At 41.7% G+C, this 18,709-nt stretch overlaps 1 protein-coding gene across 1 annotated transcript in view; it reads left to right on the top strand.

Moving 5' to 3' along the window:
• The window catches only part of COL14A1 (collagen type XIV alpha 1 chain), a 137,717-nt gene that overhangs the window by 99,793 nt on the left and 19,215 nt on the right, over positions 1-18,709 (top strand). Inside the window, exons 34-40 of the mRNA XM_018553336.1 lie at positions 641-718; positions 4,398-4,484; positions 6,984-7,037; positions 9,432-9,527; positions 10,823-10,876; positions 12,752-12,805; positions 18,367-18,420. Coding sequence (XP_018408838.1) covers positions 641-718; positions 4,398-4,484; positions 6,984-7,037; positions 9,432-9,527; positions 10,823-10,876; positions 12,752-12,805; positions 18,367-18,420 — 477 coding nt within the window. The remainder of the gene's footprint in view (positions 1-640; positions 719-4,397; positions 4,485-6,983; positions 7,038-9,431; positions 9,528-10,822; positions 10,877-12,751; positions 12,806-18,366; positions 18,421-18,709) is intronic.

The following is an 18,709-nucleotide window of genomic DNA, read 5'->3' as shown; positions in this document are numbered from 1 at the left end:
GGGGGGGGGGGGGGAAATACTTAAAGGGCAAGTTTATTAAAAGTGAACTTGTCCTGCCCATTCTCTGACCCAGTTATACTCACCTTTGCATTACTCCTCTAATACTCCTTGTTCCATCATAGTCACTTCAAAATGCATAGAGTTGGCTCTGTGTTGCAGCTCACACAGAGGTGATGATATCACCCCCTCCGTGATATAGCAATGTTCAGGCCTGGTAATTGGCTGACATGTTCTACCATACCCAGAAGCATCGGGTTTGTTGTGTCTTTAATGGAAGTATGGAGCGGCAAGGTAGCACTGAGAAAGTATCAGTGAGGTGGGGTGGTGGACTTCCTCATGTCGACCTGAATGAGCAAAGTGGAAGCGTCTCTTTAAGCTGATCCATTTGGCTATAAATGAACTTTCATTACAAAATATTCACAATGTTCTAGAGTATACCTTTAAATAATGACATCCTGTTAATGTACGTATTTCCAAGCTGTTAGACTGCTGCATGCAATACCTATAACATTCAGAGAATCCTGAGAGCTATGATAACATCCGTGGGAATTCCATGTACCTTAAGGCAGTTCAACTTAAAACCTCGGACCGTGTAATTCGCATGTACTAGCCGATAATTAATGTGTAATTTGCATTTTAGTTCCAGCTGCAAATGTTTGACATCGTGTGTACATCAACCTGGGCCAATCGTGACAAGTGCTGTGAGCTACCTGCAATGGTAAGCTTGTAATACCTCTTCCTTTCCTCTGAATATGTGCTGATTGTACCGTCCATCCCTGCTTATTCTTTATAGGTGGTACTTGTACAAGAGTTGATTAGTGCCTCCCACTTAAGTTTGTTTAATATCACTGCAGTGAGAGACCAGGCACACACAGACACCCCCGAGGTTGTGATACAAGCTGTTCTACTTTATTGTTGCACAGCCAGGTTTTTATCTTATACAATTGTTTATATATATGTACTGTACATTAAAGGCAAACTAGGAAATGAAGTTGCAGTTCAGCACCTCCACCATCCTGTTGGATCAATATCTTGATCTGTAGTTGTTGGCCTCATATGGGCAGACCATACACAGGAAGACTTCCAGCAGACAAGGTCTACAAGGATCTTGATTAGCCACCACCCAGTGCATGTATGGACATCGCCAACACACTCCTAGGGATTCACTGACATTCAGCATTTTCCAGAATTAGAACTTAATAACACACTGTATTTGCTTGTGAAGCCCTCTTTGGGCGGCACGTTTTTGTTATAACTGCCAGGTATGTGCATATAGTTTTTCCTGACATTTAGGGTTACTTCAAATGGGCTGTAAATACAGGAAGCCGTCCATCATCCATGTTTATTCCAATACCACATAGGCAAGTTTAAATTGTCTTCTCAGCAGGAAGGAAAGGGGGTTGCTGTTGAGGGGCACTTGGAAGTTTTGGAAAACACCCACAAAGCTCCACTGTGAACTAGACTTAATCAGAAAGCTTCTGGTAATTTTCCATCGTAAATATTGTGTGGACAGGTAGTAATGTTATAACAATCTCTCTATCCAATCCTAGTGCACTTATAAGCAGTCTAGATTATTGCCTCCTCTGTAGACTATAAATGATGTAGAGTCAGTTTTTCCAGCTTGGCTGTCAAACAGCTTGGGTGATTCCCAAGGCGTGCCAGAGAGGAAACTGCTGGTGCTCTCCAAATAGCTGAATTAGCATTGAGGAATCATCATCCTCATCATTAGCATTGAGGAATCATGAGATGGCATATTCCCTAGAGCTAATAAACTAGCAAGCAGTGGCTGGAGCACAAAGGTCCCCTAGCTGTGTTGCTGAACTGCAGAAGAGAAAATTCAGGTCACAAGGCTGGCCGGGCTGTCTAGCAGTGTAAATTTCAGGACTGGATCGGCTCGAGTTTGGCTGTATACATCCCTGAATTAGCTGGGTGGAATTTGTGATAGCAATCTAAAATTACACCTTGCAATGAGATAATAAGATTTGGAAAACTTGTCACTTGGATAAATGTATCTACAGACCTCGAGGTTTCTTCACTATCCACTATTTAATGGAGCCCTCGGGAAGCCTTGATTCCAGGGCCTTGGTGTGTAATGGATACTTCTAGTTCTATTAGCTGCCTTCCATCCTTATCCACTTCTCCAACATTTAGGTTGAAAATATAATATTTTCATATTGTTACCTTTTTCCAAGTAAAGGCTTTACCTATAGCCAGCTTTTATGACTGGCACTCATTTGTTTGGCATAAAAATATGAGAACGGCAGCGGAGGCATCTAGTGCGCTGTACTTCTCAGGTTTATGTATGTGTGTGCGTCAGTACCTACATCCAAGCCATGAGAAATTCCATCTGACAGAAAGGAATTTTTTCACACATACCAAAGTTGACATTTGATGCATTTTAGGGATACACCCATCCTTAAAGTGTAACTGCGCCTTTGCTGCAGTCAGACTTATATCAGAGCACCCTGTGCCCCCAGCCCGCCTCCTGGGCTTATACTCACCTGTCTCGTATCCAGCTAGATATAACTTACTAGATTGCCCAGCTGCTTGTCAAACCTTTTCCTAGCCAGTCTCAAACGCGGTCTTGGCAATCTTATTCATTGCCATGGAGAATTAGTCTGGAATACAAGTTTGTTTTCGGCCATGAATACTTTTGACAAGTGCCTGGGTGACCTACTCAGTGAAACCTAGCTGGATTGGCCACAAGTAGGAGGCAAGAAGTGCTCTGAGATAAGTGTAACTGCACCCAACGTTACACTTTAAAGGAAACCTGTTTTGAGACAAATGTGGGGGCTGCCATTGCTGACCTCCTTCTGAAAATATAAGGTGTCTGGCTGCGTCTGGAGCACTGACATGGAAACTAAAAGAACCATTAATATATTTGTTTTTGTATCTGAAATGACCACACTGTGGGCATAAATATTACAAAATAATTTTCTGAAATTAAGTAAACAACGTATAGCTTTTCCATTGCTACATTGACACACATGCAGACACGCTTAAAGTTTTGTTGTTATAAGTGGTCGATCATTGGCTGCAGTCATTGTTTGGCCATCAATTTTGAACCCGGCTCCTTTCGATAAAAGTTCAATGAAAAATCAACTTGTGACAAGCAACATGGTTCCAGCAAGGCCACCCATAGATTGGCCCATTCAGGATACGACCGAAATGTAATCAGTGTATAGCAAGTTTATGTTGCCTTCAAGATTATGACGCTTCACTCATCCAGCCGGTGAGGGAGCAATAGATGCAAGCAGACGAGATTTTTAAAAAAATCTTCCAAATATCTGCCTTTTCTGCTGAGAAAATTATGACACCTATTGTACCTCTTACTGTTACTTCAGTATCTAATCAGCATCAATCAAATATTAGCAGCTAAAGTCTTTCTTTGCTGCAACTGTTTGGCCACAATTCACACGGTAGGGAGTGCAGGAGAAGTTTCTCAAAGCTGCACATTGGGCAGGTATGCCATCTGTGATTGGATTGTACCACCAATGCTAGCCGCAGGGCTTGGTCTGAGTTGAGGAGATAAACCCTCCTGTAAATACACTATACCACCATGCCAGCCACAGAGCTTGGTCTGAATTGGGGAGATCAACCCTTCTGTAAATAGACTATACCAGCATGCTAGTCACATGGCTTGGTCTGAGTTGGGGAGATCAACCCTTCTGTAAGTAGACTATACCACCATGCTAGCCACAGAGCTTGGTCTGAGTTGGGGAGATCAACCCTTCTGTAAATAGACTATACCAGCATGCTAGTCATAGAGCTTGGTCTGAATTGGGGAGATCAACCATCCTGTAAATAAACTACACCACCATTCTAGTCACAGGGCTTGCTCTGAGTGATAGAATTCACCCCACCTGCGAATAGAATATACCATCAATGCAAATCACAAGACTTGATCTAAGAGGAAGAGTTCACCAATTTGCGATTGGACTATATCATTAACATTATGGGAGTGTTTGGGAGCAAGAAGGTGGAAATAGTCAAAGATCTTTGTCTGAATGGGGGAGCTTATCCCATATGTGATTAGACTATAGCACCAATGCTAATCACAGGACTTGGTCTGAGAGGAAAAGCTCACCCATCTGTGACTGGACTATACCAGCAAAACAGTGGGGGAGAGGTGACTTAGGGCAATTAAAAGGATCTAGTCACTAGGCTCGGTCCAAGTGGGGGCACTCCCTCATTTGTGATTGGACTTTACCACCAACAACATAAGGGGTAGGTGTTGCAGGCTTTGGGATGCACAGCACATCAAAGGACTGAACAACACTTTGGTCTTCTGTATATTAACTACAATATTATGTTATTTAGATGTGTCTGTATTTCAGTTTCTCATTAGTTGTATCCATGTCCATACTTCTTAACTACATTCCTGTTTTCTCTTACAGAGAGATGAAGCCACCTGTCCTCCTCTTCCAAATTCCTGCTCCTGCGCCGAGGAGAACAAAGGATTACCCGGGCCCCCAGGACCTCCGGTATGATGTGTCACTAATTGTGCTCAGACATGCAAATGCTTGCAGCGCCGTGACTTGTTCTAGTGCTGAAGTTACAATTCAATACATATAACACATGGGAGGTTCCATTGTCTTTCTATCACTGTGTAACTGGCTCTGTTGTTACACCTGGGCTGTAGACTCTCTGCATGTTTGGAATCTGCCTCGTTTCCTGTCTGTATATTGACTTGCCAAACTAAATAACAGATGACGGGGAACTTGGAAACTTTTCTGACATAATGCACACCTTCAATGTATAACAAATTCAAATATGCAACAGACACAGGATAAGCCAAGCAAGCCACGAACAGGTCCAACTACCACTCGGCCTGCGTTATCTTTGAAGCAAAGGCCAGTAATGTTAGTGGAAAGTTCTACAAAGCGGCCTAAAAGGAAACAAGTGAGGCTACATAGTGAAATATGTTCACAATGATCTACAGCAGAATTGGCCATCCATTGTGAAGACCAAAATAAGTGCTGATCCTCCCTTATCATATGAGTGCTAAGCAGCCACGTAGGAGCCACGCACATAAATGTATTTATGTCTTTTGGTTGAACGTGATTGGCATTCTTCTAGCAGCCTAACCTACTATGTGCCAGTGGAGCGTTTATACGACTGCGTTTTTCATCCTGCCTTTTGATATCCAGGCAGATATCTGTTGGCTTTGGAAGTCTGCACATTGGCAGATGACTAACAGAGATGAGTTAATTTTTACTGCCATTACTTCATAACTATATGCTGAGTAGGCACTAGTAGGTTTGGGCTTTGGGGCAAGAGAAGAAGCCCTGGCTACAGGACTAAATTTGGGGAAAGATCTCATAGGCTGGTCACCAGGAAACCCAAAAAAATTTTTTTACTACTTTTTATTTAATTTTTATTATTTCTTATTTAATTTCTATTTTTTTTATATTTTTTTTTACCATTGGGGGGCTTCGGAGAAATATTGGGGGTCTAGGCAGCCCCCTGATATTTCCCTTTTAAAATAGAAAAAGAAAATGAGGACACAAAGTCTCTGTTCTAAATGGGATGTTTCATTCCACAGAGGCTTCCCATTCATTCAGAAAATATTTACTATCAAGCAGTTTAGGAATGGGGAGGAGCCTCTGTAGAGAGTGCTTCTCCCCATTCATAAACTCATGAATGAACATCCTGTTCATTCATAACTGGGGACACATTGTGCTATGTGTCCCCACTTATTTACAAACACTGGAGTGATCAGCTGATCTCTCCAGTGTTTGTCCTGCACAAAGGATTGGTACATATTAGACTTGTGCGCCGTCAAAAAATTCGTTCTGTTTCGTTTCGTTTCGGAATATCCGTTATTTCGTATTTCGTAATTTGTAACTGAACTCAATTCGGATTCGTACGAAATACAAATTTTCGTTAGTGGCGGTTATATTTTCGTAACTTTACGAACATTCGTTATGATGAAGTTAAAAAGCAAAATACCTTTGTTAATATTGGAGTGGTAGTTGTTTTTTTATCCGAAATACAAATTCCGTTAACGGATTCCGTATTCCGAATTCCGTATTTTGGACTTTAAAAAAAACTACCATCAACTCCAATATAAATGTACTTTGCTTTTTACCTTCAATATAACGAATGTTCGTAATGGAACGAAAATACGTCAACGGAATTTCGTATTTCCTGCCTGTATTTGTAATGCAACTCTCAGCAGTAAAAAAGGAACCCCCTCAGCCGCCGGGGGGGGGGGGGGGAGGAGCTGCTGCAACAGCAGCATGTGCGGTGAGGAGAGAGAGAGCCACTGGCTGTCAGATCCAGGCCGAGCGGCTCTCTCTCTCTTCCCTCACCGCTCGGCATGCTGCTGTGATAGCGGCTCCCTCCTCCGCCCATCCCCCCCCACCAACTGCAGCTCCAGTTTTCCTCGGATCCCCATCTCCGCTGCATACATATCGAGGAGAGCAGCGAGGATCCAGAGAAGACAGGACATCGCAATCTAACAGTGATCGCTACGAGATCGACTGGCAGATTGCGATCGACCTAATGGGCAGCCCTGGGTTAGACGTTTTGACAGGATTTGATGGCATCCTTTGTCTCCACTGAGGAGATTCACCTTCTGATTTTATCCTGGTGACCACTTCCCTCACCGAATGTGAGGAAAAACCCAACATTTTGGCACAGGAACAGTAATGGAGGGGAAATATTGCAATGGGGACCCTTGTTTCAGTGACAGCTGTCTTGGAGAGATTTCCTCTCATTTATTTTGTTTTCGAGACAGGAAGTAAAAGAAAATCTCTCCAATCAGATAAAGAAGGCAAACAAAACTTGAGAGGGGTTTTAACCATTCCCTACCATCTCCAAAAAGATACATAAAAGTTTTGGCTTAATATATCCTTGAAGCTTTCCCAGTTTTACTTTTACAGTTTTGAAAAGTGTAGACTTCTCTAATTAGATGATTTTAATTATATTTTATCTGTTTATTATGTTGGCTCTCTTATAATGTTTCTAACTCTTTTTAGGGTGGTGCTGGTATGAGAGGACCCAAAGGAGCACAAGGGGATCAAGGGTCATCGGTATGTATTTTGTGTGGTTTTTAAATATTTATATATTGGATTTCATGGCTGTTTTTTTATTAATTTATTTGTTGCTAATAATTCCAGTAATAATTTCCAGCATTTAGGTTGGGTTCACACCTGAGCGTATTTTTTCTGCTCGGTTTTTAGCACGTTTTTCCGTTCAGTGAAACGCTGGCAGTATGATTTTTTTTATATTTTTTCCCTTATTTTCTCTATTTAAAAAAAAATTTTGTTCACTTTCAAACTTCCCGCCGGCTCCGCCCCCTTGCGACGGAACCCGGAAGTCGGCAGCCGCGGGAGGACACAGCTGGGATCGCGGACAAGGTAAGACCTGTACGCTGTATTCCCGAGTGTGGCTCGGGGTTACCGTTTTGTTAACCCTGATCCACATTCGGGAATACCAATGGAAACGCGCGGAAAAACGCCCCAAAGGAGTTCCTGTACTTCTTTGGGCGTAGGGCGTTTTTCAGCGCGTTCCTACGCGCTGCAAAACGCCCAGGTGGGAACCATGCCCATAGGCAATTATTGGTTTTCACATGTTGAGCGTTTTACAACGCGTGGGAACCAGGCCTTAGTGAACAAAGTAACTATTGTGAAATACAACACTAGGCTATATGGGTGATGTTTATCTAGTGATGGATTACCACTAGAGCAGTGGTTCTCAACCTATGTAACCTCAGGACCTACATTTGTCCTTGGTCATTAAGTCGTGACCGAGGTCGCACTGCAATGGAACATATGGTATTGCAGTACCCCGCGTTCCGATGCGGGTGATCGAACTGTGGGAGGGAGGTGCATTTGGGCTGCCATTAAAATTAATGGCAATGCAACACACCATGCCACGCTGTCCTACAGAAAACGAATATATTTGACAATGTTCAGCACTTCCCTCATCTACAAATCATAGTGGGTGTTCTGTAGTTTACAGACGTAACCTGGGCAGGGCTGATAGATTCCTTGACATTTCAGTGACATTTGTCAGTGTAGTACAGTTACAAGCTTACTGGATTTCTAGCAGGATCAGGTATTTTTTTCCTTTATCAAACAGATAGAACAAAACATTGTCAATGGCATAATCAAAAGAACAAAGAAATAGAAGTTCATTGATAAGGTTTAAATACATTTTAGGTGTTGAAACTTGTTTTCAAAAATGTCTCTCCTTAAAGTGTAGCTAAAGCAAATGTTTTTTAGTTTTGGATAAAATATGCAATCTGTGAAACCCTCTGGCATTTTTTTTGCCTTTATTCCCACTGAGGAACGAACCATCTCTATGTCTCCCGATGGCTATTGCTAATGGGACAGAAAGTGATGTAAAATCAGTAATGGAATAAATGTGAGATCTTCCAATGATGACATGTGTTCCTCTGACAAGCTCACATTTTGGCTTTAGATATACTTTTGCCTTACTTTTACCAATTATTGTTCATTGTTAGCCATAATGTTTCCTCTGTAGGCTTGTGTTATACATTGTTCCTTCATTATGATAATCATTGTTTGTCGGTTTAGCATTTACTAGTTTTCTCCTTTCTAGGTTCTTTCAGGTCATTCTTTCTTACATTGGATGATTATGGATCATTTTCCTTGAGCCTTAGCTAGAGTGTGTCTGTTGTTTACAGCAAACTGCTTTTGTATGTTCACCATTGTCAATTATTTGTCATCTTAAAGTGGACCTGAACTATGGAATCTATGCCCAAAAAAAAGGCAAGCACAGGATGAAGGACTACACTCCAGTATTGCCTGTGGTTTCTCAGTAGCTGATCTTGTCCCCTTTACTGACTTATCATGCTTTGTTTCTCTGTGTGGAGGCAGCCATCTTGGTAGAGAAGCAATCCTCATGTCAGAGCTGCCCTCTAGTGACTGGTAATTTGATGACTAGTGGTGTAATGATCAAGACACAGCGGAAGAGGAAGCACAGATGCACAGAGTGAAGCAGAAGCAGGGACATACATGCAGTGCAAGTCCTCTGACACAGTTTCCTTTCCAGCAAGGAGAACAGTGAACGGCACAGAAGTGACATCACCAAATCTTACTCCAAATCTGGTGAGATTAGCAGTCAGAGGTAGCAGTGCCTTAGATAATCTCACACTGCAGATATAGTATAGCTATGAGGCTGTGTGTATAGAAGTGTCGGGGTACAGGAAGTGCACTGCTATTTGTAAGGAGGAATTGAAGACCAAATGTAGATTTTTATGGTACTGCTTGGGGACAGTAAACATTTTTAGATGTTCCTCTGTAGTATAGCAAATCTTCACTTTTTGAGTTCAGGTCCATTTTAAGTTCTATAAAGGACTGTAATTAATATTTCTAATCTTATTTTCTCCTTTTCAATACTCAGTTGAGAATGCAGTTGATGGTAATAATGACAATTTGAATATTGATTCCACTTTATAGGGGCCAGATGGACTGCAAGGCCCAATAGGCCCAGCTGGAGCTCAGGGACCACCTGGACCACAGGGACCAAGTGGACATTCCATTCAGGGACCATCTGTAAGAATGTTTTTGTCTTCCTTTATTGATATAAGAATCTTTAGAATGATGAGCATTTTTACGGGGTAAGAGAAAAGTCTTGTGCCGCAGAGGGTGGAGCTTAATAGGTGGGTTGTGTTCATGACAGAATGGAGCAAATAGCAGTCAATGACAGTCTGTTGGCCAAATGTTGGACATGACTATCCTAAACATTTTAAATGAAGACATACCTGAAAAGATCTCAGTAAATACTCACCCTTTCTGCTGCCTGTGCTGCCAAACTCTGATGCAGTGCAGAGAAATCTTCTGCTAAATTCCGAAGAGAAAGACTTTAGGCAGTGTCGATCTATTGGGTCCTACCCCCCTCCCGCTGGTTATGCCTGCTGACATCCTGGCTTCATTTAAAGGTATACCTTTATTTAAAATCTTTACTATAGAGACAGAGTTGCTTTAAGAAGGCCATTATCAGCTTGTTTTAAGGTACTACTGTCCAAGGTTCTAGCTGGGCCCCCTGAACATTCATTGGGCCCTAGATTCCTGCCTAGGTTGCTTTGTTGATCCAACTCTGTGAAACCCTATCATATTTTTTTTTACCATCTATGTCCTAGGATAATCTTCACTTTTATACCCATTGCCCAGTATATATGCAATGGACTTCTAGCAGGGTATAGCCTTCTTAGAATAGAATATATTCACATGTCTCATTTCATCACATATCCCAAAAAATAAGAGGATTATTCCTCATGTAATGCCACCTTTATGCCCCAATAGCCAACTGCTGATGTATAGTGTAGATACAGAAAACAAATATAGAGTCATTTATTACAACCTGTATACAGCTGTTTTAGACTTTTTGGCCATCATCAGTGTAATGTATGGAAACCATGCCTTCTGTGGAGTAGGGCTTGGGATGAGAAGGTATAACCATGAAGGTTATGGTGAGACAGACTAAAGGAATCAAATAGCCCTCCAACTGAATCGGTGTATAGCATAGTAGAGTCTTCTTAGAACAAAGGTATTCAAGTGGCTCATTTGATCCTTATTTTCAAGATAGTGGGTCCTTATTTCAAGATAGTGGGTGGAGCCATGCAAATCATTTGTTCATGCTCCAATAGCCAACTGCATCAGAAAAATCCTGAACAATCATATTGCAATGGTTACAATAGAAACATAATTTGAGGTTTTAGATGTTCTGGATCAATAGTCCCTCAGCACAGTGTCAGTGAGGTTAGAGGTTTACCATACGGCTATATTCCTGTTAGTTTAAACCTACTGTATATAACCTTGCTGCTCTCAAAATTGTCTGTATTTATTAGGGTCCTCCTGGTGTAAAAGGAGATAAAGGAGAAGCTGGAAATCAAGGAAATCAGGTAAACTGCTAGAGTTTTATACATTTATGAATAAACTCTGTTTCATAAATGCACTATTATTATTATTATTATTATTATTATTGTAGCGCTCACCCCCGAAGGAGCCACCAAAATAACCTGGGTCAGCTATAGCCTGTCTAGGGATTTTTTTAACCAGCTGCCCCATTAGCATTAATCGCCCTCTTCTAGTGCCCACAGAGCTGATATCCAGACCAGAAGTATGATCCTGAAGACCTTTATTAACATCTTCACTCTGGAAGAGAGGGTATAGGGGCCTACACATCCAGAGTAGAACAGACACAGACTCCAGAATCATCCGGTCTCTTTTAGTGTTTCAATGTAGATCCATTTGCAGTACAGTTGAATAGTGATAGGTACAGAATCCTCAATAGGAAAGACACCAGACCTGCTCCTGAGGTAATCTATATTCGAGGCACTTCCAGCAGCCATCGGCTTCCCTGTTAGAAGCAGAGGCCTCCTCCAGGCTTGAGGCCTAACAGAGCATTTTCCATATTTAGGCGTTCCCACCTCCCAGGCCTCAGGCCTAGCCTGGGGGCAGGCTGGACAGCACCCCAGCCAGGAGTAATCCATTGATGGAACCTGACTGAGCACATGGCAATTCCCTGGAGTATATATGCCCTGTCCTAACATGCAACGCTGGCCTTCAGAGCCCCAGCGATTGGCAGGTGGACTGCACACACACTCACAGTGACCCTAATTGGCTGTCCCACACTGTAGCAGAGTCACACTCCACTCAGGCCAGTACAATTAATGACAGAACACCTGGAATTAACCAGATAAATGCCAACTATAATACAGCCAGACTGACTACAGCCCTGGCAATCACTGCATTTCTAGTAGCAACCTCACAAACGGTAATGGGGGCTACATTATTATTATGTCCTGGAAGGCATGTACACTATGTAGATAAACCTTTGTGGACAACTTACCATACCCTTCTGCACTATGGTAAAAAGTATGTGGATACCCCACCAAATAATTGTCCAAGGGTGTTTCCAGTGAAGGGTACTGTTAATGGTACAACATAAAAAGTCATTTTAGACTATTGTGCTCTTCCAACCATGTGACAGTTTAGAGAAGAACCTTTTCTGTTCCAGAATGACTTTGCTTCTGTGCACAGACTCCAGCTGCATAAATACATGGATGGATTTGGAAAAGTTTAATGTGAAGCGGTTTGAGTTGCCTGCACAGAGCCTTGATCTCAACCCTACTGAACAGCTTATGGGTGAATTGAGATGCTGATTTCAAGCCAGGTCTTCTCATCCAATGTCCAAGTCTTCTCATTCAACATCAGTACTTTACCTCACAAATGCTCTTTTGAAAGAATAGGCACAAAGGCGCCACAGACACGCTCCAAAATATTGTGGAAAATATTCCATGAAAGTGGAGGTTGTTATAGAGGTAAAGAGAGGAGAGCAACTCCATAATATTGCCCATTGTTTTGGAATGGAGTGTCCAGCAAGCTCATTTAGATGTGATGGTCAGCTGTCCACAAACGTTTTTTCCATATAGTGCCCGTAACTTATTAGCTACATTGAGCAATAGTGCAGATCACACTTTCTCTGCCCCATCTACTACACAGAGTCTGCCAAGGCATTCTGCAAATGCTTACAATGCCGCATAGTGATCTAGTATATCTACTGGAGATAATGGAATGTTTGCTCGTTACATAACTGATCATGACTTAGTTAAGGTAATTTTGTTATTTTAACCAGGCACAGCTAGGGTGCTGTTAGGACTTGTTGTTTGGATTTTCCTAACATTCACTGATATCAGTGCATTGCCAAGCAAGAAAATGCATGTATAAAGTATACGGTATGTTGAAAGATTAACCTAATATTTTTTTTTCTGTAGGGACTTCCTGGCCAACCAGGGTCTCCTGGAATAGAAGGACCTACGGGACAAAGGGTGAGCTATTGCATGAATAACTATCACACTCTTTTAATTATGCATTAAGCATTGAGACATGTTGTCCCCCCAAAGTCTGCTGCCTACATTTATCCTAGATAGGGGTCTGGTATAGATTTTAAGCAAAAAATATACAACATGGGGTTCCCCCTTCACATCAGGAGCTCCCCTTTCACATGAGAGTCCCCGGTTCACATGAGGATCTCCCTGGGTTCACATCGGTGTCCTCAGTCACCCCCTTCACATCAGAGTCCTACCTCACAATCTGCAGTACGCAGCATGACAAAGGGTGGGAGGTGGAACCGGTCTGGACAAAGGCAGACTTCCCTCTTCTTCTAAATTTGATGGAGCTCCTGGATGTTGCCCGCTCTGTATGAGCATCATGCGTTTCCATGGTGCTGGTGACTGGCCCATCTGCTCCATGGAAATGCATAACACTGTGCAATTAAAGGCACCCTAATTAAGCCAGTTGGCACCCCAGGGCACCATGGCATCCGTGCTGCATTAGGCAATACCTATACGCCTCTATATGAAGTTCAGCATGAAATGTATTCCTGGCCATCACCTGTGTGCTGAAAATGTTTCATCTTGTAGATAAGTCAATGATTTATTCCGTGTTACCGGCAGCGCTATGTATAATACATGTGATATCAGAGGGGGAATGTTTGTTTCTCTGAAGGAACTGAAAAACCTTACAAATTGCTCAGCACTTTTGTTTAGGGAGTTTTCTAAACACTTCTACTTCAGCATTTCAGATTACTAAACCTGAGCCAAGCTGACATCGAGCCAGAGCCAGAACGTGTCATGATAATGGAAATGTTACTTTTTACTTTATGAATGCTATAATAGGAAACTGACCTAAAGCTGAACTATTTTTTAAATGCAAGCATCGTAAATACCTGCATTTGGCTTGATATCAATGTCCCTGCATTTGGCTTGATATCAATGTCCCTGCATTTGGCTTGATATCAATGTCCCTGCATTTGGCTTGATATCAATTTTCCTTCATTTGGCTTGATATCAATGCTCCTGCATTTGACTTGATATCAATGTTCCTGCATTTGGCTTGATATCAAGGTACCTGCATTTGACTTGATAGCAATGTTCCTGCATTTGGCTTGATATCAATGTTCCTGCATTTGGCTTGAAATCAATGTCCCTGCATTTGACTTGAAATGAATGTCCCTGCATTTGACTTGATATCAATGCTCCTGCATTTGACTCAATATCAATGTACCTGCATTTGGCTTGATATCAATGTACCTGCATTTGGCTATATATCAATGTACCTGCCTTTGGCTTGATATCAATGTCCCTGCATTTGACCTGATATCAATGTTCCTGCATTTGGCTTGATATCAATATCCTGCATTTGACTTGATATCAATGATCCTGCATTTGGCTTGATATCAGAGTTCCTGCATTTGGCTTGATATCAATGTTCCTGCATTTGACTTGATATCAATGTACCTGCATTTGACTTGATATCAATGTACCTGCATTTGGCTTGATATCAATGCTCCTGCATTTGACTTGATAGCAATGTCCCTGCATTTGGCTTGATATCAATGTCCCTGCATTTGGCTATATATCAATATCCTGCATTTGACCTGATATCAATGTCCCTGCGTTTGGCTTGATATCAATGATCCTGCATTTGGCTTGATATCAATGTACCTGCATTTGACTTGATATCAATGTGCCTGCATTTGGCTTGATATCAATGTTCCTGCATTTGGCTATATATCAATGATCCTGCATTTGAGTTGATATCAATGTTCCTGCATTTGGCTTGATATCAATGTACCTGCATTTGGCTTGATATCAATGTTCCTGCATTTGACTTGATATCAATGTACCTGCATTTGACTCAATATCAATGTCCCTGCATTTGGCTTGATATCAATGTTCCTGCATTTGGCTATATATCAATGATCCTGCATTTGACTTGATATCAATGTACCTGCATTTGGCTTGATATCAATGTTCCTGCATTTGGCTTGATATCAATGTACCTGCATTTGACTCAATATCAATGTCCCTGCATTTGGCTTGATATCAATGTTCCTGCATTTGGCTATATATCAATGATCCTGCATTTGAGTTGATATCAATGTACCTGCATTTGGCTTGATATCAATGTACCTGCATTTGGCTATATATCAATGTACCTGCATTTGACTTGATATCAATGTTACTGCATATGACTTGATATCAATGTACCTGCATTTGACTTGATATCAATGTTCCTGCATTTGACCTGATATCAATGTTCCTGCATTTGACCTGATATCAATGTTCCTGCATTTGGCTTGATATCAATGTCCCTGCATTTGGCTTGATATCAATGTCCCTGCATTTGACTTTATATCAATGTTACTGCATTTGACCTGATATCAATGTACCTGCATTTGGCTTGATATCAATGTCCCTGCATTTGACCTGATATCAATGTTCCTGCATTTGGCTTGATATCAATATCCTGCATTTGACCTGATATCAATGTCCCTGCATTTGGCTTGATATCAATGATCCTGCATTTGGCTTGATATCAGTGTTCCTGCATTTGACTTGATATCAATGTACCTGCATTTGACTTGATATCAATGTTCCTGCATTTGGCTTGATATCAATGTCCCTGCATTTGACCTGATATCAATGTTCCTGCATTTGGCTTGATATCAATGTCCCTGCATTTGACCTGATATCAATGTTCCTGCATTTGGCTTGATATCAATATCCTGCATTTGACCTGATATCAATGTCCCTGCATTTGGCTTGATATCAATGATCCTGCATTTGGCTTGATATCAGTGTTCCTGCATTTGACTTGATATCAATACATTGCTATTAATATCAAGTCAACTTCAGGTAGTTATACTGCCTGCATTTAAAAACTATTTTTAATAATGCCTTTTGAATCAGCTTTTATACAGCAGCCTTCAGAGAGGTGGAGGAGCCAGTCAGTTGTCTTGTAGTATTCATGTTCTAACATGAATCAAGTTGATAGGAGGAGATTGCAGAGTGACAGAGTTGAACTCATCAGACTGCTGCTTCTCCTTTCACTGTGCAGTCATTGGCTAGGGGAAGGACAAGACCTGTATGTTTTACTTAACTGCAACAGAGAAAATTCAGGTCTGTGCTGTGTGACAGAGCTGAATAAATCTAGCACTGGATGGACAGAATTACAATGCCATTGGCAGGGTAAACAGCATCTGTGTATTTAGCTGTGTGCCTGAAATTTAGATTTTGCTCTTGTTAAGGAGGAATAGTGATTGAAGTGCCCGGGTAAGGCATGTTGGGCAAATCTGAAGCTGTGCGTTTGTTGCTTGCTCTTAAGGCCATCTCCTACTGAAGCTAACTATGGGGGCAAATAAAAATCTTTCATAGGAAAGCTGGTAAAGTTAGGATGGAAGACCGTTTACCCAGATACTTGCAAAAGCCCAGATGTGACTGGTTCTTTTTAAATATTATTATTTTATCCAGTTTAGTACAACACAGGCAATCTGCATCCAGTTGGGATTCACATATGTCTATGATTAAACAGGATGGTGTGAATCATATGAATATGGCTGATATGATCATATTTAATGAATTGCATATGTCCTCAATCCACCTCAATGCAAACCTGCTTCCTTGTAAACAAAATCAGCAGCCGCATCCCGGTGATTCCTTGTTTACTGGAAGACAGTCATAATGTCCATGTTCTGAAAAAGAACTCTTTAGAACATCAAATGCAAAAACTAAAAAAATCATTATTAAGGTCACCCTGTAATCCAGGATTTCACCAGTATGAGGAAATACAGGTGAGCTCTATAATAGCATTTGACCAGAATGGAGGTGAACATGGTGCAGTAGCTTTCTACAATGCCATGTTGGAGACCAGGGCAGATACCGTCTATCATCATCATTATTTTTGGATGGTTTTAGTTTTTTCTCGTTCCTATGTATCTACTCCCTATGGTGACTTCTGCATCCATTGTGATGTACCAACAGGTTACTCTTACTAATACAAGTCCAGACCTTAGTGTTGGCAATATGAAAAGGCTAATAATTTGAAGCTATGTGGTCCAGGACCTTTCATCTCTTCCACTGTCACCTTTATTTGATAACAACAAGCTATCTAGATACTTACCTACGGTTATGTCCCCTTTGATTTCATGAAGGTGAACACTGATGGATAAACATCTGGGTAGGTGGATCGATCCCTGAACCTCAGTAGATCTTAAGGCTGTTGTCTTTCTTCACATCATATCTACTGTTGGTCCCTCCCTCTGGGCAATTGGATCTATGTGCACTAAGCGAAACATACAGTATATACCATGGGTAGGCAACTTCAGCTGTGGTGAAACTCCAAATATTATCATGCATCTGCCTCTGGGAGTCATGTCTGTGGGTGTCAGAGCCTTGCAATGCCTAATGAGATTTTTAGTTGCACTTCAGCTGGAGGGACAGAGTTTGCCAACCCCAGTATATACCTTTAGCCCACCTACTATCCACATTCTCCTGAAGAAGGGGGAGTTGTTTGTCCCACTGCTGACAAATACAACTGTACATATCTTCTTTTCTATAGATATGTGATTCTTGTACTCAGTGCTGTCCCTAGACTGGGGGGAGGGGGGCATGTGCTGGTGGTGCTTGTTACTGGGGATGGGTGGTGGTAGTGGGTGATGGATGGGTGAAGGAGGTTGCTGGTGGTGCACGCTACCTCTGACTCCGGCTCTGTCCGGCACCCTGCCCAGCTTACTGACATCACTGGTTGCCAGGAGCTGGGCGGGACGCCAGTCAGAGCACACCGGCCGTTCCCCCCACGTGAACCCAAGAGAGGCTGCCTTAGGCAACCACCTCAGGCTGCCTTATTATAGGTACAACCCTGCTTGTACTTGTCAATGGTGAGGCTGTTGTGGAGGCATCACAAAGAAATGTTGTACCAGCCTTGGCATGAAACTTTTATATTCTAATTTTAACAGGATTAATCAATGAACTATTGAGTTTATCCATAAATTGTGATGTGTCTGTGATAAGATAAAGGTGCCCTCATAAATTCCCGAAAATCTCTTTTCTCTGTATTTGATTAAATTGGCAGGATTGTTGGTACCACCTCCAACCGGGGAAGAATGTTCATGAATACCATGCATAATTTTTCAAGTTTTAGGAGTAGTGTGTCTGTCTGTGGAAAGTCTATCACAGCACCATTCCCAACCCAATTTCCTGAATATTGGGAATGGTAGCATTGATATGTAGCTGTTGTCTCTAGCTGTCTCATGTTCCCAGTCTCTGGCAGATTGTCTCCAGTCTCTAGAATGTCCCCAGTTTTCGACCATCTCCTGCAGCATTACATATAAAAATATTATATGTACCCCTTTAATTATTATGTTAGTCACGGCTGGTTCAAAGAATGTGTTCAGTAAAGACAGTAGGTGTAAATGGGCTCTTAGCAGTTGTTTACTTGCATTGGGATTTAAAGAAATCCTCATTATGTATTAAACAATTACCACTTAGCTTACATGTTGGTGAAATTATTGGTTTTGTTGATCCTTCAACCTGCTTTTCTTCTGCAGGGGTTTCCAGGAAAGGATGGCACATCCGGACCCCCTGGACCGCCTGGATCAATGGTAACATTTCCTCTATTTTATTACTCAGGAATTTGCAAAGTGAATTATGTTGTGTTAGCAATGCGATATTCTGCATCACGCCATGTTTGGCCTTCAGCTAAAGCTAAAATATGTTTTATATTTTATATGTTTTATATTGGCATGCTGTATTCTACTACAGACAGTTAAATATAATCCCGTGGAAGTTGCCTACCACTTCATTCTCTTATTTTGAGTTCTCAGTGTACAGTGGCGTAACAACCGGGGGGGCAGGGGGGGGGACTTGCCCCGGGCGCAGGACTGAGGGGGG

This window comes from Nanorana parkeri, unplaced genomic scaffold, assembly GCF_000935625.1.
Source record: "Nanorana parkeri isolate BGI_ZX_2015 unplaced genomic scaffold, ASM93562v1 scaffold117, whole genome shotgun sequence".
NCBI lineage: Eukaryota > Metazoa > Chordata > Amphibia > Anura > Dicroglossidae > Nanorana > Nanorana parkeri.
This window is presented reverse-complemented; position numbering and strand designations above follow the sequence as displayed.